The 26,574-nt window shown below is 36.2% G+C and overlaps 2 protein-coding genes across 3 annotated transcripts in view; one reads left to right on the top strand and one right to left on the bottom strand.

The window, feature by feature from the left end:
- Positions 1–1,880: 1,880 nt before the first annotated feature.
- Positions 1,881–16,764, bottom strand: mpp1 (membrane protein, palmitoylated 1). Its single transcript, XM_024266716.2, has 12 exons — positions 16,408–16,764; positions 12,761–12,889; positions 12,609–12,687; positions 12,442–12,527; positions 12,293–12,361; positions 5,954–6,150; positions 5,774–5,877; positions 4,698–4,778; positions 4,527–4,607; positions 4,243–4,445; positions 2,618–2,692; positions 1,881–2,531 (listed from the first exon to the last, which is right to left on the bottom strand). Exons 1-12 carry the CDS (start codon positions 16,528–16,530, stop codon positions 2,355–2,357), a joined length of 1,404 nt encoding a protein of 467 aa, XP_024122484.1. The 5' UTR covers positions 16,531–16,764; the 3' UTR covers positions 1,881–2,354.
- Positions 16,765–20,947: 4,183 nt separating this feature from the next.
- The window catches only part of tmlhe (trimethyllysine hydroxylase, epsilon), a 9,932-nt gene continuing 4,305 nt past the window's right edge, over positions 20,948–26,574 (top strand). The window contains exons 1-2 of one of the 2 annotated variants that reach the window (XM_024266720.2): positions 20,948–22,112; positions 22,573–22,749. In XM_024266720.2, the coding sequence (XP_024122488.1) occupies positions 22,596–22,749 (154 nt within the window). In that variant the 5' untranslated portion in view covers positions 20,948–22,112; positions 22,573–22,595. Of the gene's footprint in view, positions 22,113–22,154; positions 22,509–22,572; positions 22,750–26,574 lie in introns of those variants that run through there. The other variant, XM_024266717.2, reaches the window with a different exon arrangement.

Raw genomic sequence — 26,574 nt, 5'->3', positions numbered from 1 at the left:
CTTTGCTTTTGGATTAAAATTTCCAAGTTCATACCTTCGTCTTATGTATTTTTATTGATCTCATTGTAAGGAATCTAGTGATTTTTGGAATGGAACTAAAACTCTATAAGTGTTAATACACCTTCATATTATATATAGAAGTATACTAAAAGTATGCTCACATGTGGAAGTCACAGCGGCAGCTTTACATTTAATAATATGCAAACAAATCTAAAGATTTTATTTTTTGTAGTAACTTCTGCAGGCAGATGATGGTTCCACCTGACAAATCAGGGCACATAAACTGATCATCTTTGGCTTTAAAGAAAAATGCAAATGGTTATATTAGTTAGTTATTTGTCACAGGATGTATTTTATTTTATTTAAAAAAGAACTTTTATGCACTGCTGTCTTTTGTAATTAAAATTGTCATACATAAAGGAAAAAAAACACTTTTTGTAAATATTTAAAAGCTTCATTTTATAAATAAAAAGACTTAATGACCATAAAAATAAAAAAGTGTATTTTTCCATATGGTGATGTAGGACTTTGCAGCTCTTGTTAAGTTTTGGTCTGTAAGAAACTGGACTAAATGGTTCTTTTAGCATGTTGCAGACTCATGTTCTAAACCAGGGGTGGGCAAACTAGGACCTGCATGGGGACCATTGAACTATTCAACTTTTGCCCATCAAACCTGCATAAATGTTTTATTTTCCCTGTAATTCTGGTGTTTCTCCATGGTGCGCTACAAATACATTGAGCTTTGATAAAGTTATTTTGGATTTATGTGGTATTAGAAGATTTGCCTTTTTTCTGACTTTCATGTCTGTTTTTGGAGTCGGACAGTCATTTTTCTGATCATCCCTGCACCGCATGAACGCAGCATTTCTCTGAATTTGCATTTTTTTTTCTGAGGGACTTTAACAAAAGTCAGAGTTTTGAAATAAAAACTCCAAAATGTTCTGCTTTAAGATGTTTATTTTTTAGTCCAAATAAAAGCCTGTTTTCATTATGAGGTGGATTACCAAAACACAGCACATATCTGGTTCGGCCAAATTTGAAACCCTTTCGGACCCACAAGTCAAAAGGTTTGCCCACGAATTTTCTAAAACCTTAAGAGTAAGCTCCAGTCTCCACCACATGATGGCTCTAAAGTACACCTTGTTTTCCTACAAATCTTAGGACACATTCACAGATAAAAATGAAGGTTTTAGACAAAAATAAGGGAATATCATGTGAATTTGAAGCTGTTTCTATAGCAGCCCTTAAACTGCGATGCATTTAAACACATGAGATATTACGCTTTGTTCAAATGTGCTTTCGGATGGAGTTTGTCATTATGTAAAACTCGCTGCTGGATGTGGGAGGAGTTGCAGAGTGGAAGATAAGAGTGAATTCTCAAAATTCTTTAAACTGATACAAGCTCTTAATCATTAACGGATCCCTTTGGAGGTTTGAAGAAAAACTAAGAGCGTCTATTCTGCAAGTTTAGAAAAAAAGTCATACATTATTTGGCAGATTTTCCTGAAATAAACAATAAAGTCTGTCAATAGGGTAAGAAAAATGAAGAATTCTTATTTTAATAAATTAATTCTAGTTGCTGAGAGATGTCTTCTTAATCCTTTAACAGGGAAAAGCGTGTACTTTTCTTTTTTAACATGATTCCAGTAAATTCTGAAGGGGAAAAGCAGGCTTTTCTCCTTCAGAATTTACTGGAATCTCGTTGATTGTGTTAACGGGTGAAAAGTTACAGCATGTTAAAGATTTTGTATTAAAGGTATTGAAGCTTTAACTAAGATTTTGCTTTTTTATAAACTTTTTGACAACAATAAAACATTTTTCTTCAATTTTTGCAGTGATTTTTTTTTTTTTCTGGTAGATAAAAAAATCAAGAAGCAAAGTCAAAGATGCAGCAGAGGGAGGAGGTCTGTCTTTATTCACTTTCAAAGTGCCTTTTCCATACCCCTGTGAGGTATGACATTCAGATGGGACTCCTGTGAAGTGGTTGACAAACGTTTTACACAAAGACAGCAAAGACTCTGCGACTTCATGGGTGAAACTGATGGTGAGCAGAGAGAAGTGATGATCTCATTCACAGTTCTGGTCCAGTTTTGCTTATTTTTCTCACAATCTGAAAGGTGTGCCGTCCCTGAAAAGCCTAAAGCTGACACAATCGAGCATCTCCGTATTCTGAGAGAAACAATATATTGCTTTTTATTCTTTATTTTTCACAACAAATTTGTGAAAAAAAAATCTCTGTGACAATTAAAAAGTAAATACTTTGGACATCTTTGACGGTGAAGGAGTAATATTGCACTGTTTTTATTTTATTTTATTGTTTTATTTGAAGCAGGAGTGAAGACGGCATGCACCCCTCAGTACACCCACGACACGGGCACCCACTGTGGGGTGGAGGTGGCCCTCTCGATGGCCTCCTCCACGCCTTTGACGCTTTCATCTACGTCGTTGTTGACGAGAACCACGTCAAAGAAATGTCCGTATGTGCTCAGGATGGCGTCCGACTCTTTCTGGATCATCTGCAGGTTTTCCGTCTGCGGCATAAAGAATAGAGACAGCAGGTGAGTCTGCAGCTACGTCCTTCACGGAGCTTAAGTTTCCCTAAAAAAAGGTGCTGCACCTGTGTGGCAGAGTTGGTTGGAGCGATGAACACCACTAAAGGAGCAAAATCAGCAGTCCGAACCAGTTTCAGGGTCTGTGAGAAGAAATAGAACAGGATTTAATGCTTTGAAGACAGAAAAGATTGTATTTAGAAATGTAAATTGTACAAATCTGCACGTTCTTCAAAATATTAACAGCTCATTAAACAAAAAAGAGGATTAAAAAGAGCAGAAAATATCCAAAAGATGCCCTAAAGACCCACTCCAATGAAAATTGTGTTTTTATTAGTGCTGTCATGCGTTAAATTTTTTGTGCTATTCATTAATCGTGACCTCTAATTAATTAATCTATTTAATCACAATGATTTTTAACCCAATAATTGCTGTTAAAAGCCTTGTTTTTTTTAGGTATTTTCTTTAAGTTTGTGACATTGTGAGCAGTAAAAGATCAAAATAAAACTGAAAAGACTTAAGTTCTAATAATTTATTTATTATATACATTTTTCTTCAACAGGGCTCCTACACGTTTCTTCAAGTTAAATTTAAAACTTTTTAAGACCCTGCATATGAAAAATTAAGACTAATTTCTCTGCCTAATTCCCATCCCTATGAATAAAGAAAAAACAAAATCCTTGTCAGTAACGGAGTAACATAAGGAATTACAGTTCAAATTTCAGTAATTAAATTACAATTACAAGACAACAGAAATCTTTGCGTTGTGTTATAAAGCTCAAGCGTTGCCCCGCCCCTTCATCTTTATCTTCTTTTTTTCTTAATTGGCATCCAGTGTGTTGATAAATGTGCTTTCCTTACATAATCATAGTAAAAAAAACATTAGACCAGAAAATTCATACAGAAAAAATTTTAAACGACACAATTTTTAAGACTTAAAAATGAGTTTTAATAATGCTGTTTAAGGCCTTATTTCTAATTTTTCAAATTCAAGGCTTTTAAGACTTTTTAAGACCCCTCAGGACCCCTGTTAAATGACCATGGTATGAGCTGGATTAAATGCTCCTCTAGATTTGACACGGAAGTATCCACCGGACACAAAAACGAGATTAACACGATTAAAAAAATTAACATAACAAAATGTCTGTAATTAATTCATCGCAATCAACATGATAATTTGACAGCCCTAGTTTTTAGTATTTCTGTGGCATTTTCCTGATGATGGAGGACATAAATTAAAAAAAAATAAGATTAAAATTGCATTTCTGAGTATTTTTTAAATCAAATTGCTGTAAAATCAGGAGCAGATGAATAAATGCTGTTTGAAAAAGGTCGTATTTGTGACGTAGGAATGACAGAAAATACAAAGAACAGACAGGTGACGGGAAAGGGGGCAGGGTTGCCACTGGGAAATGCTTTTACAATAGATCAAAAGATGATCGGAGTGGGTCTCCAACACCTTGAGAGGCTTAAACACAAACTCTTTAACATACTGTAACTTTTCAACACGATCAACGTGATTCCAGTAGATTCTGAATCACCTTCAGAATTCACTGGATTGATCATGTTAATGGTTGTAGAGTTACAGTAAATCAAAGAACATAAACACTGGAGCTCCGGTGTTAAGGGGTTAAGCATCCATTTCTGTAATGAAATTGTAGTATTCCTGTCAAGAAGGCAAATCCAGACTAACCTGAGGTTCAATATCCAACACGGCTATTTTCCCCTGTTCGTGAATCTTTTGGATGGTCTCAAATTTCGTCCCAAACATGTATCCCTGGAAGCTGCCGTACTCCAGCAGCTCATTCCCAGTGATGCACTTGGTCATGACGTCGTTGGAGATGAAGAAATATTCCTTCCCGCTCTCCTCATCCTTCCGCTGGGGTCTGGTGGTGTCTGCGCAAGTTCAAATTTGCAGCGTTTAGGCCTCGGGCGGCTCGGCCGCTTTGTAGGAAGGAACATTGTGAGGCGACTTACGTGGCGCGGGGTAGGAAAACTTGTCAGAGTATTTCGTCAACAGCGAGTTTTTGATGTGGCTCCTTCCCACACCGGGTGCACCTGGAGGGAACCGTAATTCAGATCAAGAGCAGCAATTTTCAGAATTTTGCTCTTTTTTACAGCAGCTCGCCATGCCTGTTTGGAGCTTACCGATGAGCACCAGCGTCTTCCTCTGAAAGGCAGGAAGCTGTACCACTTCCTCGTAGGAAATCACATCCAGCTGGTCAAAAACTGAAAGCAAATGTTTCAATCAATGAGGAAAGCATTGGAGGAAAAGTAACAATACTAATTCCTAACATTTTAACCAAAAGCATTTATGTTTTTCACATTTAATATAACATGCAAAGGCTCAAGAGGCTTTACTTCACTGAGAGAACAGCTAGATTTTTGACATGCACCCCAGTAAAAGCGGTAAAACAGGAAAATAAATACATTTGCCAACAGAACAAATGAGAAATTTAGATAATTATTTTTTAAAAAGTAAAAATAATATAATGAAAATTGTATTTTTAGTATGTTCTTGTGGTATTTTTTTGATAAAAAAGGACATATGAAGAAAATGAAGGATAAAATTGTTGGGTTTCTGGGTAATTCTTTATTAAAATTTTTTTGAAACAGGATGCGGTTTGAAAAAGATTCTTTTTGAGGCATAGAAATTACCCTGAGCGGGACACAAGCTCCTCGCTTAAGCTCTTAGCAATGACGAGGGGAAGTGGGGGCGGGTTTGCTCCATACAAACAGTCCCGCCCGCAACTCAGAGGTGAATTTCTAATTAAGTACTGGCATTTTATAGAAGTTACGTCCAAGAAACCAACATTTTTTTTTTGCTAAAAATTACATAACCATAATTAAAAGACTGCTTTTACAAAAGATCAAAAAATTATTGGAGTGGAACTTTTTTGGACTGTTGATTTCTATAAATGGGGCTTTAAAAATGCTCTCTGTTGGTCATTGTCAGTTTTTTGACAAATTAAACTTGCTTAAATCTTGAAAATATTATCAAAAACTGTGTGTGGTGCCCCCTACAGGTTGAATCGAGGTATTACAGTTGCATTTTGTGATTGGTCAAACCATTTCAGTCCCATGTTATTTCAGAAGTCCCACGTCATGATTTGCAGCTCTTCTTCCCCAGCCCCACCCCTCTTACTGGATTTTCACATTTCGGCAGTGGGTGGAGTCAGCCTGTTTGGCTACCCTTTAAAATTGAGTGACTTTTTGTTACTTACTAGAGCTGTGTTTAGCTAAGTACTTGTCTTTGCACTTCTTTTTCTTTCCAAATGGGCTACAAGACGGATTCCCCCCCTTGGCTTTGCTTTTACTGGCCACCCGCCTGAAAAAACAAAACCCAAACAGTTAGACATTTTCGATATTTGTGAGAAAGGACCAATCACTGATGAGACGTTTACCATTCTTGGAGCTCAGGGGAGGGTATCAACCCTGCAAAGTCCACAGCGCTGCTCTCCACTCGGCCCTGCCACCAGTTAGGGTCCTGCTTGTTGATGATCTGGATGATGTCTCCGGTGCTGAACTTCAAGCCGGCCTCTTTGCAGGGGATGAGGTCGTCTTTGGCGGGGTCGTAATCAAACTGCGCCCTCATGTACATCTGCAGATGGAGATCGGGTCCGTCAGATGGGACACGCGAGTGCTACGATCGCTTAGAGCAGATGAGCTCAAAGGCTTTAGATGAGCAGGAAATTAGCTTTAAAAACAAAGAATCATCAGTTTTCTTTAGTTTTATTCCTCCTTAAATAGTTGGGCAGCTTTAAAAGCTGCTTCCCGCTGGGGGAAAACTGCAGGAATTTTCAGGACCATAAACACCTAACAGACCAGCACATAAAAGCAAATGAAAGGAGAAAAAAGCCACATGACTAAGATATTGAAGGTTATTGAGACTTTTCTGGATATTCTAATGTTAGCTATAAATGTATCCATGAGCAGGATTCAGCATCTAATATGACCTAGACGATTCAGTCAGGTTTAAAAATAAAAAATAAAAAATAATTTGCTACATAAATTTGGTTTTGCATTTTCCATCCCTGTTTGGACACAATGTCAAATATTTAACTGAACATAGAGCTAAATTAAATGGTCACAGGTCACATTTTGACATGAATTCCCCTCAGGATAAATTTGTAAAAAAAACAAAAAAAATGCTTTTGTCAAAAAAACAGAATGCAATTTAAAAAAAATGAATGAAACAAAACACAACCAAAATTGTTGTCTTGTCAAATTTATTTGTATTTTTATTCCAACTTTATTTGACAACTGAATTTTGAATTTCTGCACCTTTTCTCAAAGCACAGATGTGACTGAAGTTATTTTTATGCAAGTTTTTGAAACCTCAAAAGTCTGTAGAGACTCAAATATTTTTGAGCCTCAGAAGTTTTTGAAACTTCAAAAGTCTGTCATCCCACAAAGGTTTTGGAATCCACCCAAAAAATCTTCAATGAATCATAATTTTTGAAGATTTGTTATTTTTTTTAGCAGCTTTTTGAAGCCTCAAACATCTTTGATGCTTAAAATAGTTTTGAACCCTCTAAAGTCTTTAAAGATTTATAAGTTTTTGGAACTTTTAAAGGCCATTAAAGCCTCTAAAAGTTGTAAGTAAAAAATGTAAGTTTTTTAAACGTAAAATGTTTTTAAAACCTTAATAGGTTTTTAGCACTTCAAAAGCTTTTAAAGCTTCAAAGATCTTTAAATAATTTAAAGTTTTTATAGCTTTATTTTTTGAGCCTCACATGTTTTTGAAATCTCAAAAGTTCTTGAAACTTCAAAAAGTCTTAGATACCTCAAAATCTTTGAAAGCTTTAAAAGTTTTTAAAGCCTCAATAGGTTTTAAGTCTTTAAAGATTACAATGTTTTTGAAGCTTCAAATGATTTTAAAGCCTCAAAGGGATTGAATTTTTTAAGTTTTGGAATCTTCAAATGTTTTTGACCCCTTAAAGGCCTTTGATGCTTTTAAAGCTTTTGAAGCTATAAAAGGTCTTAGGAGTTTCAAAAGCTTTAGAAGCCTAAAAATCTGTCACAAATTAACATTTTTTAAGCTTTATTATTTTTAAGCCTCAAAAGTCAATATGCCTAAAATATGTTTGAGGCTTCAAAAGTTTTTGAAGCCTCACCATTTATTGAGACTTCAGAAGTCTTTGATGCCTCAAATGTTTTGGAAGTTTTAAAAGTGTTGGAAGCCTCAGATGTTTTTGAAACCTTAAAAGTGTTTAATGCTTTAAAAGCTTTGGAAGCATCAAAGGTCTTTGAAGCTTTTGGAACTTTAATAGTTTTTGAAGTTTTAAAAGCGAACTCTATCTAGATGAGATGAGTTTTATCCGTGAACATTTGGCTAAACAACAGAAGGATGGATTTAAAAAGGTATGAAATGATATATTTATTGAACTTAGATTTAAATAAGACACATTTTATGTCTTCTATATATAATAAATAGAAAAAAAAAACATAGCAGATAATAGAATAAACTAAAATGATTAAATATGCTTTAAATACACTGATGGGCTTTCTTTTTTTCATTCAGCATTCTAATGATTGCATTCTGTTTTTCATGACTGTTAATGCACTTGTTAGTAGAACTTGCAGTTTTCTCAGGACTCTCCAACACATAAACACGTGTGAACGTGCACGCCACGTGCTGGAGTCGCCTGGACCACCAAAGTATTCAAAGCATCATCAACTACAACTCAAGCATCATCAGACTACAAGCTTTAGGTGGGTTGCCATCACTGACCACAGGAAAGGGGGAAGATATTCTAGTAAACAAATCTGAAATAAAATTGGGTTAAAATTTTATATTTAGTTTTTAATCAGATTTTTGCTGCCATGTGGGGGTGGGGGGGTGTTAACAAAGATGGATACAGTGGACAGTAGATGGCAGTAAGAAACACGCTTCTAATGTGTTTCCATTGAACTAAACTAGCATGAGTGAGAAGTCTTTAAATTTAAACGAGTATCATAGTCACCTTGGATGCTCAAAGACTAACAGAAGATTCTCCTGAACAAAATCATTTCAAACAAGTGAGAAAAGAGGAAGTGGTCACACTCTGCATGCATTTTGAGCTGCAGGACGGTTTGATTGAAGAGGACATATTAAGAAAGAAATCATTTTTTTTCAGGGCTTGAAAAGAGGAATGAGTGCAGCGATCAGGCTTTAAATCTGCATCACTCGGGCCTGTAGGGCTCTGTTATGCAAAAGCTGCAGGAAGCATCAGACGCAGCACATTCATGTCCACCCAACTGCAACCCAATCAGTTCCTATTGCATTCACTCTTTTCTGTAATTTCATATCCAGAACCATTTTTATCTTTTTTTTTTTTCAAATCTATTAATCTGTTCAAAAATAAATAAATGTGGATTCAATGTTTAAAAACTCAGCAGTAAAAGACAGTTTTCATCTCTGTTTCTATGAATGAAATAGATAAAAATGTATATACGTTTGTCCAATTCCTCAATAATTATAAGCACATTTTCTCTTTCAAATAACAAAAACACATTTTAATAGGCCTGCAGGACATGAGAAAAATAACAAAACAAAAATACTTGTACATTTCCATTTCAGTGTAATAGTTTTACTGAAATAACTTAGTTTTTGGCATGTTTTGCATAGTACCTGTGTTTTGACAATGTCAGCCGTCCTGAAACCAAAGGTTGGGATCATTTTTGCGGTCAGTAAAAAAGGAAAACTAACTGGATAAAAGCATAAAAATGTCTTTTTTAAGCTTTATGCTGGGTTCCTAATATTTGGTCACATAAAAATCAATCAATTAACTGAATTTTGTAATAAATTGCATGCAAAAAGTAGTATTCTCAAGGGCTGCTGCTCTTTTCAATAAACATTTTTAAAAAGTTTGAAACATTCATTTTTGTCTTCAAATAAATTTCACTATGAAGCTGCTAGTAGTTCTTTTTTCAAAAGAAATTTACGTTGTTTTGTGAATCAGACAGTGTTGTATCTTAGTGGGTTTGCAAAAAGATGGAACAAAATTCTGAGAAAATGTGCTTAAGACTGAGTTATAAGCAGCAACAACATATATTTTGCACACATTGCATGGATAAAAATTGTTCATATATGAAAATACGTGTAAATAAGGAGAAAAGTTGTGGTCTTTTACGTGAAATTTTCATAAATGAGCCACGTGAAAACCACATAAGGAGTACAAATAAACCACGCAAAGAACATGTTAACCAGCACTTCATTCAATTTCTTGACTTTGACATTTAGAGAACTGGGCAGAAATAACATTGCATCAGCACCATGGACAGCACCCACCGCGGGTGATACGTGCGGCGTATACACATCGATGGTACATGCGTGTAAAGTCCATTAGAAATACGTGGAACGGTCGCGAAAAGTCTCAAATCTGCATATGCATCTTGCAAACATCACGCACAACTGCGTAAGATTTGGGTAAAAATTACATATAAGCTGCATAAACTATGCATGACCTGCGTAATTCTCAACCAACCAAAATTTTTAACAGCTCAAAACTGAATTCATGTAAAGACTCGTTGGCCAAGACCCTCAATGGACATTGACGAGTGACGAACGGTAGAAACATATGAATTATGCACAAAAGACCGAATTGACATACATGGAAAATGTGCAAATTGTTCATAGCAGCAGTGTGATACGGCCTTAACAGGTGAACATTTTGGGTTTCATCATACTGAACCAATTACACAGATGTTGAACAACACCAATCTTTTGTCAGGAAATGCATCTAAAGTTCCCTAATAAGATTGTTATTTGTGTCCATAATAGCTTGAGTTATTTTCATGAGCTACCTACACTCACTAAGCCTTTTTCTGACCCTCTCTAACGCCAAAAAAAATTAAGAAGGAAATCTGAAGCTGAAACCCTTTTGTATCAAAAACAATGAAGAGATGAAATGGAGACACATGCTATGATTCTGTGAATACTTTCAAAGAGGATTTCTACAATAAGTTTCAGTGACACATAAAAGTTAAAGTTGTTGAAGCATTTGGAAAACACTTTAGGGAATATCAAAAGTAGCATTTCTGTCAAGCAAAACAAGAAACTCTGACCAGCATTGTTAGATATGGGAGATGAATCCTATATCCCAAACCATGCTCATATTTTTTGGTCGTGACCAGAAATACAGTTTTTTTTTTGGAATGTAGAAAAAAATACTATAAGTAAATTTTTAGATCTCACCTTCCAACAATTTTTAGAGATGCCACAAATTTCAGTTCAAAACCGAACTATATGTTATGATACATTTACACAGTTCAAGAACGTGTGTTTAGCTTTTGGTGTTCACAATGGACAAGCAGGGAGGGGCTTCTTCTGATTTTTCTACAGTTTACTAGTACATGTCCACCACCTACAGCTAAAAGTCTTGGTGCGAAATGTGAAGTTGGTGCAAATCTGGTGAATCTTGTTTCGGGCTTTTTCTTTCACAGTTCTATTCCGATATATGAAAGATTTAGTGTCGTAGAATTTTGTTCGGAAACTAACCCCAATTATTCATTTTTTCTCCTCGATCAATTTTCAAACAGTTGGTACTTCCATGAATTAAAGGGGACGTCATCCGTACGTCACTACCAAATCAGAATTGCTGATTGGTCAAATTTCAGCTGGCTAATTGGTCGGTGTGAACATACCATAACACTGGTGATGTCAATGCTAATGCTTAAACAACACAAGCTCTTTGACCTACGGTATCTCCAAAACGCGATCAACCTAAATCAGATGATTCTGATACAGAGAAAAGGCGGTTTTTGTATCAAGTTTGCGTTTTTCTTTGTGACAGAATCAGATGTTTTACGTCAATTCTGTAACCACTTCACCACTGTACAGTGTTAGATATCACCACAAAGCTGCTTCTCTCCACTTATGAATCCGCTGGAATTACATGACGAAAGTCAAAATAATGTCCACACAAGAACTAAAACTCCAGTGTTAAAGACCTATCCCAATGAAAATAGTCTTTGTTGTGTTTTTAACGTATTCTTGCAGAGTCTTCTCATGGTATAAGACCTATGTAAAATAATTTATGATTAAAATTTTGTATCTGAGTATTTCTTAATTCAAATCGCATTGGATCAGAAAACTGGATGCTTGAAAAATCTCAGACTAATGGTGTGATTACTGAAATGGGCGTGTCGAAGTCTCTCTTCTCTACTCCCCTCCTTAGCTTCCTTAGCAATCTAGCTCGCATACGTGTAGTTTTGAATAATAAAAGACACCATAGGCCTTCAACACTCATTTGTTCGTCCAAGCTGGCCTCTGGTTCAAAACTGTACGGCTGGATTGAATATTGAATATTTTTACGGCGCTAATGTTAGCTAGCTTGATGCTATGATCCTGCGCATGAGTGCACAAACAGAGCTCTCAGCAACAGGGAGGAGGGGGTTGCTCCAAGCCAGCAGTCCCGCCCACAACCCAGAACTGTATTTTTAATGAGCTACAGCTGCTGGGCATAATATATGTCTTAAAAAACGACTAAGGCTTTTTGATTTTAGCTAAAAACTGCATAAATATAAATAAAGATTACTGGGAATGATTTTACAAAAGAAAAAAAAATATGGTTGGAGTGAGACTTTAAAGGGTCACCAAATGTCTAAAAAAAAAAACAAAATATGCTAATTTTTGCCACAAAAACACCTAAACTCACAAAAAAAAAAAAAATTCCCTTCAGTCAGGGATTAAAGTTTTTAAAAGGTAAAACTAGGATTTTGAATTCTTTCAGCAGCCGTGCGAGCTTTATGCCTCTCACCTCACAGACTCTGGAGCGATTTTGCATTTTGGGGATGATCTTCATTGTCACCACTCCATTTGTTTCTTTCTGTGTAAAGAAACATAAAGTTAAAAGATTTTAATTGAACAGAGAAACCAATCCAACAGTCCACCAGGTTTGGAATTTACTAGAATCTTCTGAAGATGGTCTACGCTATGGTTCGCGACACTGTTGCCGTTAATTTCTGCAATTTCATCTCCTTCGTGTAGAGACCCTGCAGGGGACAATGCAAAAAAAAGCAAATCAGTTTCTGTCACGAGGGTGCTTTTATTTTTGGGCATCCTCCCTACAATACCTTGCCGGTGGATCATCCCTCCGTGCAGTATTCTGGCCACGGTGCACCGCTGTTTGTCGTTGAGCTTCAGAGTGACCCCCTGCACACAAACGCCACATCATCAGCAGCTTTAATCCACACACCCTGCGTCTGGAGAGGAGAAGATCAAATACCATCGGCTCTGAGGCGCTTTTCTCAAAAACCACTTCCTTCATCCTGGTCAGCTCGGTGCCGTTCGTGTGTCCGGCACAACCGTTGGTGTAAACGTCAGCCCCCTTGTTCTCGAAGGTCTGCATCGCTGCCTATAGGGGGAAAAAAATGTGAAAAAAAGCCTCTCACTGGTTAATCTGGACAGATCATTAATCTCAGCAATATTTCTAATAAGCACAGAGACTTTCTGCTGGCGTGTGCCAACAGCTGTGCTTTATTTGCAGCTTCCATGTCGGTTCGTGGTTGAAAATTAGCCCGACGTTTCTCACGCTTTATTAACCACGTGCAGTCATCTGATCCAACAGGTTCATGTGGTCATGGAGACCATCAGCAGGACCAGAGGAGGAAGCCTCCTCGGAAAATCTGGCAGCAGCGTTCAGAAGTTTTTGGAAGTTTGGCTTCAGATATGCTTTCAGATGAGAGCTTTTAAAAGAGACCAAAGAGCTGTCTTAGTGTTCTCTGATAAGACAGGGCTTAGGAGGAGTGAATCAGTGGAGGATAGGAAAGAGTTTATAAATGAATCACCAAATTGTGAGACAACCTGCATCAGCACATAGGTTTCTGCATTAAAAGGACACATCAGCGCTGCCTCAGCAAAAAGCCTTTATCTGCCCTCCAGCTCCGGCGCAATAATAAACCGATAAACATTACCTATAAACGCAGCTGTCAAATTTTTTTTTTTTTTGACCAGATTAAATGCACTTCAAACTCTTCAAGAAACTTTGAGTTTCTCTTGCGTGAAATGTCCAAGTTTCATACTATAAAAGGAGAGGAAATCCACCCTTGAAAGGAGGAAGTTATGCCCTAAAGGAAAACTGACGCTTATTTCAAATTATTTGACCTCAACACAGTTAGTTAGTTACAAAAAACGTATTTTATACAAGTCAAAATCAGAGGAAAAGACGGATTTTTACCGACTTCAGAGGAGTGGAAGATTTTCCTCCTGACAAGTTAAAGCCTCAGAACAGAGGAGAATGGTTAGATAACAGAAATCTGCTGGACTGATTAACTCACACTGTGTGGTTTCATCTGAAAGCCAACAGAGAACTTTTTTTTTCTTAAGAGGACTGATAGGTTTGATGAACAGAACTGTTTGACCTGCATGGACAGGTGGGAGCAGGAAGTCATTTGAGGGACGAGGAAAACGGATTTCTGGGTGTGGGAAAGTAATAAACTGGTTTCCTAATAACACAAAGACAGGAAAAAAACAACATTAAGAAACGCACACCTCTAGCTAAGATGCCAAAATGACTTAGTAATTTATAAAACAAAAAATATATATAAATATATTTTTCTGGTTAGTCAGATTTCTCACTTTATCATCTACTCATTAAAGGATATAAAAATAAAATATTAGCCATCCTTGGTGTGTCAGTTAAGGCTCTTTCAGACCGACTGTATAGACATTTTGGTTTAAATGTATAGAAAAGTCAAGTTGGGGATAACACTGCAGTCATCAGGGTGGAACACGTTAGCACAGTTTCCATTAACTATGAAGTTTCAAAAATTGGATCTGCGATACTAAATTAGTCTAGTGGACACACAAAAATTTCAAATAAACTCACATTTATCGAATTGATTGCACTCGGAGAAGGTGGTTTTGAATGTATCTGCTGTAAATCAAAACTGCGTGATTTGATTTGTGTTCATTTAAATAATTATGATTTAATAGAAACCGTATAATTGTGAAATTCTTGAATTTCGATAAAGTTTTGTGTAAATGCGTAACGCAGCTATTGTCACTAATAAGTGTTAAATATACTCATATACAGTGGCCTCTTATTATATCACAGTTTGTTTTGCAGTTTTTTTTTTCTTATAAACATACTTTTTTCTTTTTACCAGTGCACTGTGCTCTGCATCCTGATTGGTTGCTGACCTTGTCAATCAAACTCTTCCACACCATGACTCCCGTCCAGAATATGATCCTACTTTAGGGATTTTGCAGGTTATTTTTAGAACCAAACCTCCACGATAAACAAATGTAACAGTTTGGAAAAAAGTGCTCAGAAAATGTGAATTTAAGTTGATTTTCGCACTGCAGTGAAGAGGGTGGACCAAACTGTCACTAATCATCACACAGTTACAATAAAATCTCACATTATTGCACATAATAAAAGCCTTTGGAGTTGGATGTGTGTTTTTGTTTTTCTGCAATAAAATGTTTATGTTCTTTTCTTTGATCACAGATCATTTGCATTCACACTGAAGGGAAGCGCACCAGGATTCACTTGCAACTGAACAACATCTTCAGTTCACTTCACAGTTCAAGTTAGCTTTTACACTTCTTAAAAAAACAGAAAAAAAGCAAGCAATCCCATGATGCTTTGTTCTGGAGCAAACAGCCCATTCAGAAAGCATCACCCACAGTGGGGGTGGGTGGTGTCCTCTCTATTTAGAACTGAATCAATAAGAAATCAAGATAACCAGAGAGTCACAGCAGTGCAAATTCTCAGAACAAACTTGGCCTTAAGGCTTGTTGATGTTGAACATCAACATTCCATCTTCTGCTAATCAGCAGAATCAACTTATATTTTTTTTTCTTAGCTATAATCACTCCATTTGGAGTCAGGAGTGCCTCACGTGTCACATTTAAAACTCCCAAAATATTCAAAACAATATATGTTTTTTTAAATATTTGTACAAATGTGTGCCTGTTTTTCTAAGAAAACCTCCAGGAGACACCTTAGATCTCAGTCGGCCGGAGTAACCAGATGTGACTTGAAAGTATGTTTAGGACTAGTTAAGACCTAAACAGAGTCCATTTAAGTTCATGTAGGTCAAAGGACAGTTGAAGCCTGTAGTGCAAGTGTAGATCAGAGCTCAAGGCTGCAAAACAAACTTCAGATGGAGTCTGTGCAGACACATCCGACTCACTTAACTCTGTAAAATACACAAGTAGGTTGTTTTTTTAGTGGAATACTTAAAGCTGATGTGTAATCAGTGCTGCCTCACAAGTGTGGCTGCAACTTCAGGTTACTGACTTGGAAACTGCTGATTTCAGGGAAGTGGTTTCCGTCTTTTCTGTCCTTAAAACAGTGAACGCTGACTTTTCAAAACCAGAGATTTGCAGAACAAAAGAAAAAATGCTTATGTGCTGTAAAATCCTTCTCTAATTTGTAGCCAACGTTCCTTTTTAATCTGTTTTGCCCAACTTTTCACCAGATTAATGGTCAAAAAAACAGATTTTTTATTTCTAATCCAATCAACAGATTAGGAAACTAGCAAATCTTGAGGGAAAACCTGCAGATACAGCTCCACAGATCACTCCTTTGAGGACAATCTGACGCCAACGTCCCGAGGATCTTGAAATCAACTTTGATGGTGAGCGTTTCTCCCCGCAACACCCCCCGTTTGTCCATGATCACATGTGACGAAAGAAGAAGTGAAATTGCAAACGCAGTGTCTGAAGAGAAGCACCCACACAAAATGTAAGACATCAACAAGCTGACATGCACGAGTCTACGCCACGGAAACTTCCCTGGGGGTCTATTTTTAGAGATCCCGGGGTGTAACAGACGATGTTGTGCCCCGTTTAATCTGCTTTCCGGAAGCGAGCCCACCGAAATACGAAAACAAACACGGCGGAAACCCCTCCGAAAACGCTCACCTTGTCCACCTTCGGTTTGTTCTGGAGGAGCTGCTCCAGGTAGAGATCAGAAAGGGCTGTCCGGATGCTGGTCACCGGCTCCTGTATCAGCACGGGCTCGGTTTTATTGTATTTTAACGTCATCGCTCACAGTTAGCAAGAAAAACAACTGTGAACCCGGTCTGCCCCTCCGTTCAAGGTACGCCAGATACTTGATGAAACTGCTGATAAGGAGTCTCCACGATGACACAAGTCACTCCTGGAGGCGAAAGTCCAAAGTTTGGATCGTTAGCAAGTGAAGAACATGAGATATGTACCGCGGGGACACCGCTGACAAAGCAAGTAAACATGCGACTGGTTGAGAGGGGCGGAGCTATGTGGCGTTCACGTTATGACGCGAACTCGGACATTTTTGATTCCGTTGCTATAAAATAAAATAAAATAAAATAAAATAAAATAAAATAAAATAAAATAAAATAAAATAAAATAAAATAAAAAAATCGACTTTATTTGGAATTGATGTCCATACAAGCTAATAAAATCACTAAAAATGTCTACACATTGTATTTTTGTGTACTCCTCTAATGTATTTCAATTATTATTATTATTATTATTATTATTATTATTATTATTATTATTATTATTATTAATATTATTATGTCTATGTTTCCTTCTTGCAAATAAATAAGAATAATTTTCTCCCTAACATATTTTTGAACTGTGCTGTGTTTTTGTACTGCATTTTTTATTATATTTATCAAAATATTTAATTAAAAATATGTAATTATAACAACATTGGCCAATTTTTTTTTTTTGTGTGTGATGTTTAGAACACATATTACTCCTTGTTAGTTCCACAACAAAATAACAGCAATCCCTGTCATCCTAAATAATTATATGAAAACAATTTTGAGAACAAATTTTCAAGAATTTTACTGTCGAAGCACATTCAGAATTTTTTAGTTTAAATGACCTTTGAAGCAAAGTGGCCTTTCGACTCTTAACTGGCGAACTGTTCGAGGAACATTGAACGCATCATTACCGCAGCATTGTCAGAGGGGGCTGTTCCATCAGCACACAAGGAAGCAAAACAACGCACGGTCACCCGCATTGTCACCCGTGAGAGTGCGTGGGAGGATGTGAACTAAAGAATAAATGATAAAATGATTGTTTATAAAAGTATAGTTTAGTCAATATAATGGTGCATTTTGTGAAGTGGTGCCCAAATCCGGAAATGTCTTGGACACGTGAATGGAACAAAATGTTCAGAGATTGTTTGACGACATTTCCTGAGTTAGAAGAATCAACTTAAGAAGTTTAAAGAATTTTAAAGATATACTATTCAGCCCTATAAGTGAGTCTATAGGGGCAGAAATGAATGAAAGCTGAAACAAAAACTTGATAATAGTTGGGATTATAAGGAAATAACCATTAAATGTGCACATTTAAATGTTTATCTTGTTCTTCACAACTTGACACTTGAATTAATATAATTAAACTGTTTTGTGCTAAAGAATTAATAATATGTGTAAAAATATGATAAAACCGGTCTTTATACATTTTCTGTAGGAGAAAATTGAGTTCATGGAGGAAAAAAGAAAAAGATGAGAAATTCCAACTTTTCCTTCTTGTTAGAAATCCATGAATTAAAGAAAAAAGTCAGAATTTCTTAACACTATTTCCTTTTTGCCCCTTTGATTTGATAAAAGACAATGTTTTATAATACTGTTGATCTGAACCAGAGTCTTCAACCTTTGACAGTAAAAGATTAATTAGGGCTTATTTTTCTGATCAAACTTAAAGTCTTATTTCAGCCTTTAAGAATATTTGATACAGCTTTGTAGTCATTAGTCATTTTTCATAATAAATATATTACTTTTTGGCATGATTAAAAACAAGAAATATATAGAAAAATAGTATTTTCTCAAAATATGATTTTAATTTTGTACATTTAACCATTTACATGAAAAAAATTATATTATATTTTTACTGTCTATGCATTTAACATAAGCTCCTTTTTGAAATCCTTTCAAAATAAAAGACTCTCTGAATCAAACAGATTCATCCCAGATCAGCTCTGGACAGCTACTAACCATTGTTGTGCGGCATGAGATAATATGTGCTTTAAATGAACAATAAAACAGTTTTTACCAGGTCTGCTTAGTATTTGAAATCCGTGCATTCTGGAGGAAGCGTAGAGTAAATAAAAGCTTTTCAGGTCAACAGGGATGTAAAAACTTTATGTTTATCTTCGAGGTCAGGGGTCTGCAACCTTCAACACTTAAAGAGGTATTCAGGTCCATTTCTCACAGACTATAATCCAGAAAGAGTCACAAAGTCTGACTTCATCCTATAGGAAAAACAAATGCTGATTTAAGTTTTATGTTGTTGCTATTTTGATAAATATACTCTTCTTTTGGGCATAACTAAGACACACAGATATAGAAAAATAGCATTTTTCTAATTAAATATTTTATAACTTTTGACTGAGGTTGGCGTGACATCCTTTCAAAACAAAAGACATCCTGTAACATATTTGATCATCTCAATGCAGTAAATGTTGCAGGTAGTTTCCTGTCAACAGTGAAAAAATACATATTTTATTTTGCAATTGTTGGTGCATCTCAGCCAGAAATTCATAAATCAGAACTGAGTGACTGATACGGTATATATTCTAACCGTGAGGAACACATACAATCCTTGAATTATATAATAAAAGGAAATTTGCCTTATAATCCAATTAAATATGAATTCTAAGTATGAATTCTGGCTGTGCACTAATCTCCCCCTGATTTTTGGTGGTACACAGCTCTCAAAAATCTATCAAAATGTTTTAGTACGACTTTGATGAAGTTGCACCTCTATTTTAATTAAAATTAAAAATAATTTTTCTTTTTCTTTAGCCATGAGGACCACAGTGGAAGGGTCAAAGAGCCACATTTGGCTCCGGACCCACAGGTTGACTGTTCTAGGTGCAGCCTTAAATTGTAAACTTAACTAACATAAATTGAATAAATACTTATTTAGTAAACTTAAAAAAAAAAACACTTTTATTTTGCTTTATCCAGAGAATCACTAAGAGGTAAAGGAGCCACATGTGGCCCAGGAGCTGCAGGCTGCAGACCTCTGGTCTGAACCACTGAATGTTTATTACCACGATAAAGGATTGACAAGCTATTAAAATGTCAGGATATTTGGTAATATCCTTGCTAAAGCTATAAGATGTGGGGGTGGGGGGTCATTAAAAAAAGCATAAATCAGTATTAGCGTCGACTGATTGTCTGTCAAAATGATATAATGTTAGTTCCAGCCTCGAGGAACGTTTTCTTCTGTCAAAGTTAAATTGGCAGCCTGACATCTAATTTGCACCGGCTGATACAAACCAAAAAAGTAAATAAAAATGCAAATATTGACAATTGAACTTTGGGATAAATTAGACGTCCAAATATCAACAAGTATGCATGACTAAAAATACTTACCAAACATACGTTGAAAAAATGTTAAAAATGTATTTAAAAAATAAATAATACAATTTAGTATAAAGCTGAACTTTTATAATACAGAAACATTCAGATGTATACTGTAAATAAAATATGTGTGTATTGTATGTGTATGTAAAAAAGGGTAAAAGGTGGGGTAGAAGACAAAGAAATACAGTTATCTTCCAACCAGAAGTGCATTTTCCTAGGGCAACTCATTAGTTTATACAGCAAATAATTTGCAAGTATGAAAAAATATAGTATGCGAAAAGTATGTATTAAAGCATAAAGCAATACAGGGATAGATATATTTGAGTAATGCAAATGAGCAAGTGAATATGATGGTGTAATAACAGTACAGAGAGAGGAAGTTGTTAATTTAGGACCAAAAATGCAGGAAAACAAGCAGGAACCTAAAACTTTAATAAACTTTAACTTCAACCATGAAATAAATAGAGAAACAAAAAAAGAAAAACAGACACTTACATACACCAAGGAGGATTCATTTAGAACATCTGTGAATGTTAGAAAATTTAACCTGAAAGAACATTACAAGAACAAAGAAAACAGAATCTCAGACTAAATTGAAAGACACTGCTCTCACACTTGTGTACAATAATCAAACTCTACTTGGCCCAAGTTAATAATCTTATACTTAATGAATTAAGTTTGGCTTTGTTTTTGGTTTTAATCAGTTCATTTCATTATTTCTGCAATGAGTTTGATATATCTGTGATTTTTTTCTTGTACAGTCTACAATTTATGCTTGAAATAAACCAGATCAATCAATCAATAAAAAAAAAACATTTGCAAAAAGTAGTCTATTTAAACATAGTGCAAATATACGTAGTCTATACTAAAAGTGAGGCAATACAGTTGAAGTTTTCTTTTTATATACCATCTATATGTTGCTAAATTGATGATAAACATAAAAGTATTCGGTTACTTCCAAGACTACATGATTTATCGTACTTGTTAGGCTCATACTTAAGTATACTTAATGCACACTTAGGCTTGTGTGTGATAAAGTGTTCAGCCATTGTGTGTATGACTATAGAGAAATATTTTAGCAATTTTGCAGCTATGGAGCACCTGTTTTGTCTGGATAGCTCCTCCCAGATTGAAGAAAAGTATTGACTAGCTAATTGGGAGGATGATAAGAGGTCCATCATAACTTAGCGTGCCCTTTGAGACAACCCTTCCTGTAGATGTTTTCCTGAAATGCGATGGTTTTCATCAACCTCTGGAGAGCTTTCTGAGGTAAAAGTTTCCTTCAGCTGACAGAAAGTTCACAATGATGCATCAGTAGAAGGACTGCAGCTGTTTGTTGTCCAGGAGAGATCTATATGAACTCATGATTGTCTTTAACTCTTCTTCAGCCAAATTCCCTCTTCAGAGAGGTTTAATTAAAAAAAATTAATTGATAGATGTGCTCAGGAAAATGTCTATCTTTGAAAAAAAAAACTGTTGTAATAGAGCCCAATTAAAAAACGTTCCTAAAATAATCAAATATTGGTTTGATTCTGTTTTTTTTTTCAAGATAAACTAACTAAATCTATTAAGATTGTGTAACATTCATTTTGGTTTTCATCTGAGATCTATTTTGTAACAATAGATCACATTATAAGACGGCCCTTTGAGAAAAACTGATCTTTATTGATACTGTTGAAACAAAGATATATTTTATGTGTATAAATGTGCACTTGGCTAATATTTAGCCAAAAATCCTAGAACTACCCTATGGAAGAAAGGGCTTCCGTGGAATAATATAAAGTTGTAAAATTACGAAAAAAAAATAATAATAATGACATTTTAGGAGAACAAAGACTTTAAAAATGTTTGAGGATAAAGTCGTACAACTATGAAAAAAAATTGAAATAAATAAATGCTTTACACTACATACTTTACTGTAAATACTTTACAGAATAAAGTCATAAATATGCTGCGAAAAAAAAGTAAAATAAAAATTTGACAAGGAAAAATATGTACAACTTTATTTTCATAAAATCACAGCTCTATTCTTTTAAAAATCATAAACTCACGACTATTTATATTCCCAAAATGTTGACCATATTTTAATATATTTATTCTTTTATGGTGGACCTATTACGTAATTCGTACGATTTGACTATAAAGTGGTCAAAAGTATTTTTTCCACATTATAAGGATTTCAGCCGGAAACTATGAAGAAATGAAGTGCGCATGCGTCAACTCTGTTAGGCTTTGTTTACTACATCTCAAATACAGGTAATCATAAATGCATCCGAAAAGATTCACGCTGTGTTTAATTATTAACCATCCACTTTCTCGTTAAATGAAGATATTTCATAAGATAAGATCTTCCGTGAGTTAAGCAGTTTAGTTCAAATCCGCGCGCTGCTACATCATAGAGCTGTCGCTCCGGTATGCGACTGCGCAGTAGCTCTCGCCTGGAATCCTAATGTATAAGTTGTCAGTTATTTTGGTCTATCGATCCAAATAGTTTTGGGATGTTTAGTAGAACGCTGAGAGCTGCGGTGGGTCACGCTCGGCGGCTGCCCGTCCTCACAGGCACGCGGCTGCAGTGGAGACACAGGGCGCTGCAGGTCCGCGCGTGCGCCGACGCTCGCGCTGCAACGTTGCATTTACTTGATGACTGCCTCGGTAAGTTGAGGGGTTTCCGTACCGCTTAGAAATGTTGTCACTGAAAAACGCGTCCCTTCCACAGAGCTCAGCTATGGAGACACGCCGATGCGGTTTAACTACGTGTGGCTGCGGGACCACTGCCGCTCCGAGAGCTCCTACAACCCCGCCACCAACCAGAGGAGCCTGGACACCGCGGGGATAGACCTGCGCGTGCGCCCCGACAGCAGCCGGATCGAGGACGGCCAGCTCGTCCTGACCTGTAAGTGCGCAGGAAATCCACAAACGAAGACAAAAACAAACAACCAAATAAACAAACAAACGTGTTTCTGATGCGCACGAGAAACCAATACATTTCCCCCTTTTTTTCTTTTGCGTATGTCCCTTCACGGGATCCGTACTTCATGGGATCCTACAAAATAAAATCTTAAAACAAAAAAAATAAAGATGAAAACCTACTTATATGGAGCCAAAGTTGCAACAAATACTGGTTAAACTGCTCCAGCGTGTATTCAAACTATTATTTTGACTAAAATGTAATTTCTTGTAGTACAAAAAAAAAAAAAAAATCAGCTTTATTTACTGTATTTGCAGTAGTCTGTAATATTTTGTATGTTTGGTTGATCAATCATTTGCAGTGCTTGTGTGAGCCGTGGTCTTTGCCCTGTGAGGATGCTTTTATTGTTTAAAGATTTACCCTGTTGTCTCATTATGCCACAATCAATCTTTACATTCTAACCCAGTTTATGTTTAAAGAACATTGTACTGGACATTGTACATGTTAGAAGACAGGCCCGTGTAATAAAAAAAACAACAAAACAACTAACAATAAGATTTAAAGCTATTTTAAGACTTGCATTATGAACTCATAAAATATGTTCTTCTAAATTTTGTGGTTTTATTCATTTAGTTTTGTTTTCTAGCCTTTAGCTTCATTTAAAGAAAACTTAATGCAACTAGCATCTTTTCCACAACATGACTTGTTTGTAATATAATTTATTTTTGATAACTGTTCAAAACCTTTTTTTGATCTGAGGAGAAAAAAAATCTTTTTAGAATTTTATACTGAATAAATTTAAAGAATTTGGAGTGATACCCACACCTAAAGAAAAATATTTAAAAAAAAAAAAACAATTTAAAATAAAACTTACAATGATGTTTATATTGTGTTCCACTTTGATCTATTTTCTTTCGTTCGTGTCATAGATTAGAAAAACAAAAATCCGAACAGAAAAGAGGATTAAATTATTTAAAAAATAACCGTAACTGTACAATAAAGAACTGAATTGAGGCTGGACTAAAGCAAAACATCACAAACACAGGAAGAAGAGTGAAAAACAAGAAGTGACAGGAAGGATTTGACAAAAGACAACTAAAAACATCATAGACAGAGTTCAGTAATATAGCATTAAAACCAACTCCAATAAAAATAGCGTTTTTAACATGTTCTTGTTGCATTTTTCTGAAGATGGAAGACATAAAGAAAATTAAATTAAAATCAAAACTGCATTTCTGAGTATTTATTTATCAAAATTTTTCTGATTCAGGACCAGATGAAAAAGTTTGTGGTTGTTAAAACACAAACTACAATCAACCCATTCTGATGCAGCCACTCGCAGACAAATAGATCCATGAATGTCTTTGTTTTCATCATTCGAGCTGTACATCTGGATCTCATATTGCTCCCCATTTTTGTTGCACCAGTAATGTTAGCCTGGGGTTGTGAAGGGCTTTAAGCTAGCGGGAAAGAGTGTAAATAAAGGGATGATGGGAAATTAGTTGATTCTTAATTCCATGCCAACAGGCTCGCCCGCAACTCTAATGAACTACTGCAGCTCTGCAGAAACTATGTCTTGGAAAACGACACAAGTTTTTTATTTTGTCTAAAAACAGCATAATCACAATAAAAAAAAACACTGAGAACGCTTGGAAAATAGATGGAGTGGGACTTAAAATGTGTTGTTGTGTTTTGTCCCACTCTGATGCTACAGAAAAAAAAACGGTATCTCCTCAGAGCAGGTGCAGTCCACCTCCCTGCTCCCTCTTTACCTCCTCGTCCTCCACTTCATCACCCCGCAGGAGCAGACACTTACAGCAAAGTGTGCAGCTCTCAGGAGGAGCAGCTCTGCTGAAGGTGACGTGGCTAAACTAGGGCAGCTTAAGTCATCCCTTATCCTGCCGCTTTAGTTCCTGCACACAAAGGGGGAATCAATTTGGGGGGGTATCTAAATGCCTACTTTATTTTCCATAGGACGGGTAAAATGCTCCGTTGTGTCCAGGTGTGCCAGAAGCAAACACACACCTGCAGCCCTCCTGCTCAGCACTTACTTTGTCTTTGATACCATTTTTAAATATATATATTTTTAAACATGACTTAGCATTTTTACTGTTGAGTCATCAACAACTCCAGCTGGAAAACTGATTTTTCTAGGATTTCTTTGCTCCAACAGAGTCTGAAAGATGATTTGATGCCTCCTTGTGGCCTGCTGGACTCCAGCGCCCTCAGTGCAAAAGATCCGGGCCCGTCCCACTGTCAGTGTGCACACGGAAGAGTGGCACTGTGTGTTACATAAAGTGACAAACGGGGATCTGACCCCCCAGGGCAAGTGATGATGCACATGCTTCTGCAGGCCTGCATTCAAGTGTGTCTCCTCGTGTTAGTGGAGCGTGGTCAAGGTCAGCTGGGTCTCTGTGAGTCTCTGCATTCTGCTCGCCGAAGACCCGATTTTTACAGACTTAACCATAAATCCTTACTGTTAATATTTACCTTCAGATTATAGATTATATTCGCAGCAAGTGACTGTTTTATTTTTGGAGTTATTCCACTGTGCACAGTTGTTAACATCCACAAATTACAACATTTTATCCCACTTTTTTGACTGATTCTGATCCACTAGAATATACCTTTAAGTTCAGTATCATGCATCTCATATGAGGTCGTCAGATTGAGATTTAGTGAGTTTGCTGCACAATGATGATTTGGGTAATTGAGTTTTGTGAATGTTTGCTAAGCCTTAGTCATGAAATATCAAGGTCGTAGACCGCCCTGTGAGACTGTAGAGCGATAATGTTTATAAGGAACATAAGGAACAATTACACAACACCCAAGGAAAAGTAAGGGTGACGTAGATTATACGCTGGCACGTTGACGGGATTTTTCCTTTTTTAACTTTCCTAAATATTGGGCAAGGAACTCTCTGCGCCCTGCCTGCCTGTTACGCTGCCATCACACTGGGCTCAGAAACGAAGAACGCTTCGAATGGAAACTATGTAAACGTGGGTAAATTATGTACATGTTCCAAACTCTTTTATTCTCGTGGTGGAATCCAAGTTTTAAAGTTCCTTTTAGGGCTCTACGTTCAAAACGTGTGGTCATTGAATGCATTGGAAGTTAAACCAGTTGACCAATCAGGGACTTGGATTTGGTGGTGGCGTATGGATGGCGACCTTTTTAATTCATGGAAGTGCCAACTGTTTGAAAATTGATCATGAAGGAGAAATCAATATTTGGGGTTTGTGTCCGTCTGGAATTCTATGACATCAAGTCTTTCATATATTGGAATAGAGCTGTGAAAGAAAAAGCCTGGAGCAAGATTCACCAGATTTTAATCGTTTTGACATTTCACACAAAGCTTCTTTCAACTGTAGATTAGTGCTGCCACAAACGATTATTCTAATAGTTGACTAATCACCGATTATTTTTACCGATTAGTCGACTAATCGGGTCATGAAACCAAATTAACCTTAAAAAATGTGAAAAAAGACTAAATTAGCCAAGAGTAGCTGAAATATTTGCAAAATTCTAGAATAGCCTAAAATACAGAAAAAAGCTTAAGTTAGCCAAAATAGCTAGCATGTAGCGGAAATATTAGCTAAACTCCAAAATAGCCTAAAAAAACCCTAATAAATGCCAAAATAGTTTAAAAAGCTAGCAGAATGCCATTTTAACTTTCAACTTTACTACACTCTGACTCCATATAATATAAAGTAACGACTAATTGACTATTAAATAAGTCATTGACTATTTTAATAAACTAGTAGTCTTCAATTAGTCGACTAGTTGTGGCAGCCCTACTGTAGATACATG

This window comes from Oryzias melastigma, linkage group LG14 (genome assembly GCF_002922805.2).
Source record: "Oryzias melastigma strain HK-1 linkage group LG14, ASM292280v2, whole genome shotgun sequence".
Lineage (NCBI taxonomy): Eukaryota > Metazoa > Chordata > Actinopteri > Beloniformes > Adrianichthyidae > Oryzias > Oryzias melastigma.
This window is presented reverse-complemented; position numbering and strand designations above follow the sequence as displayed.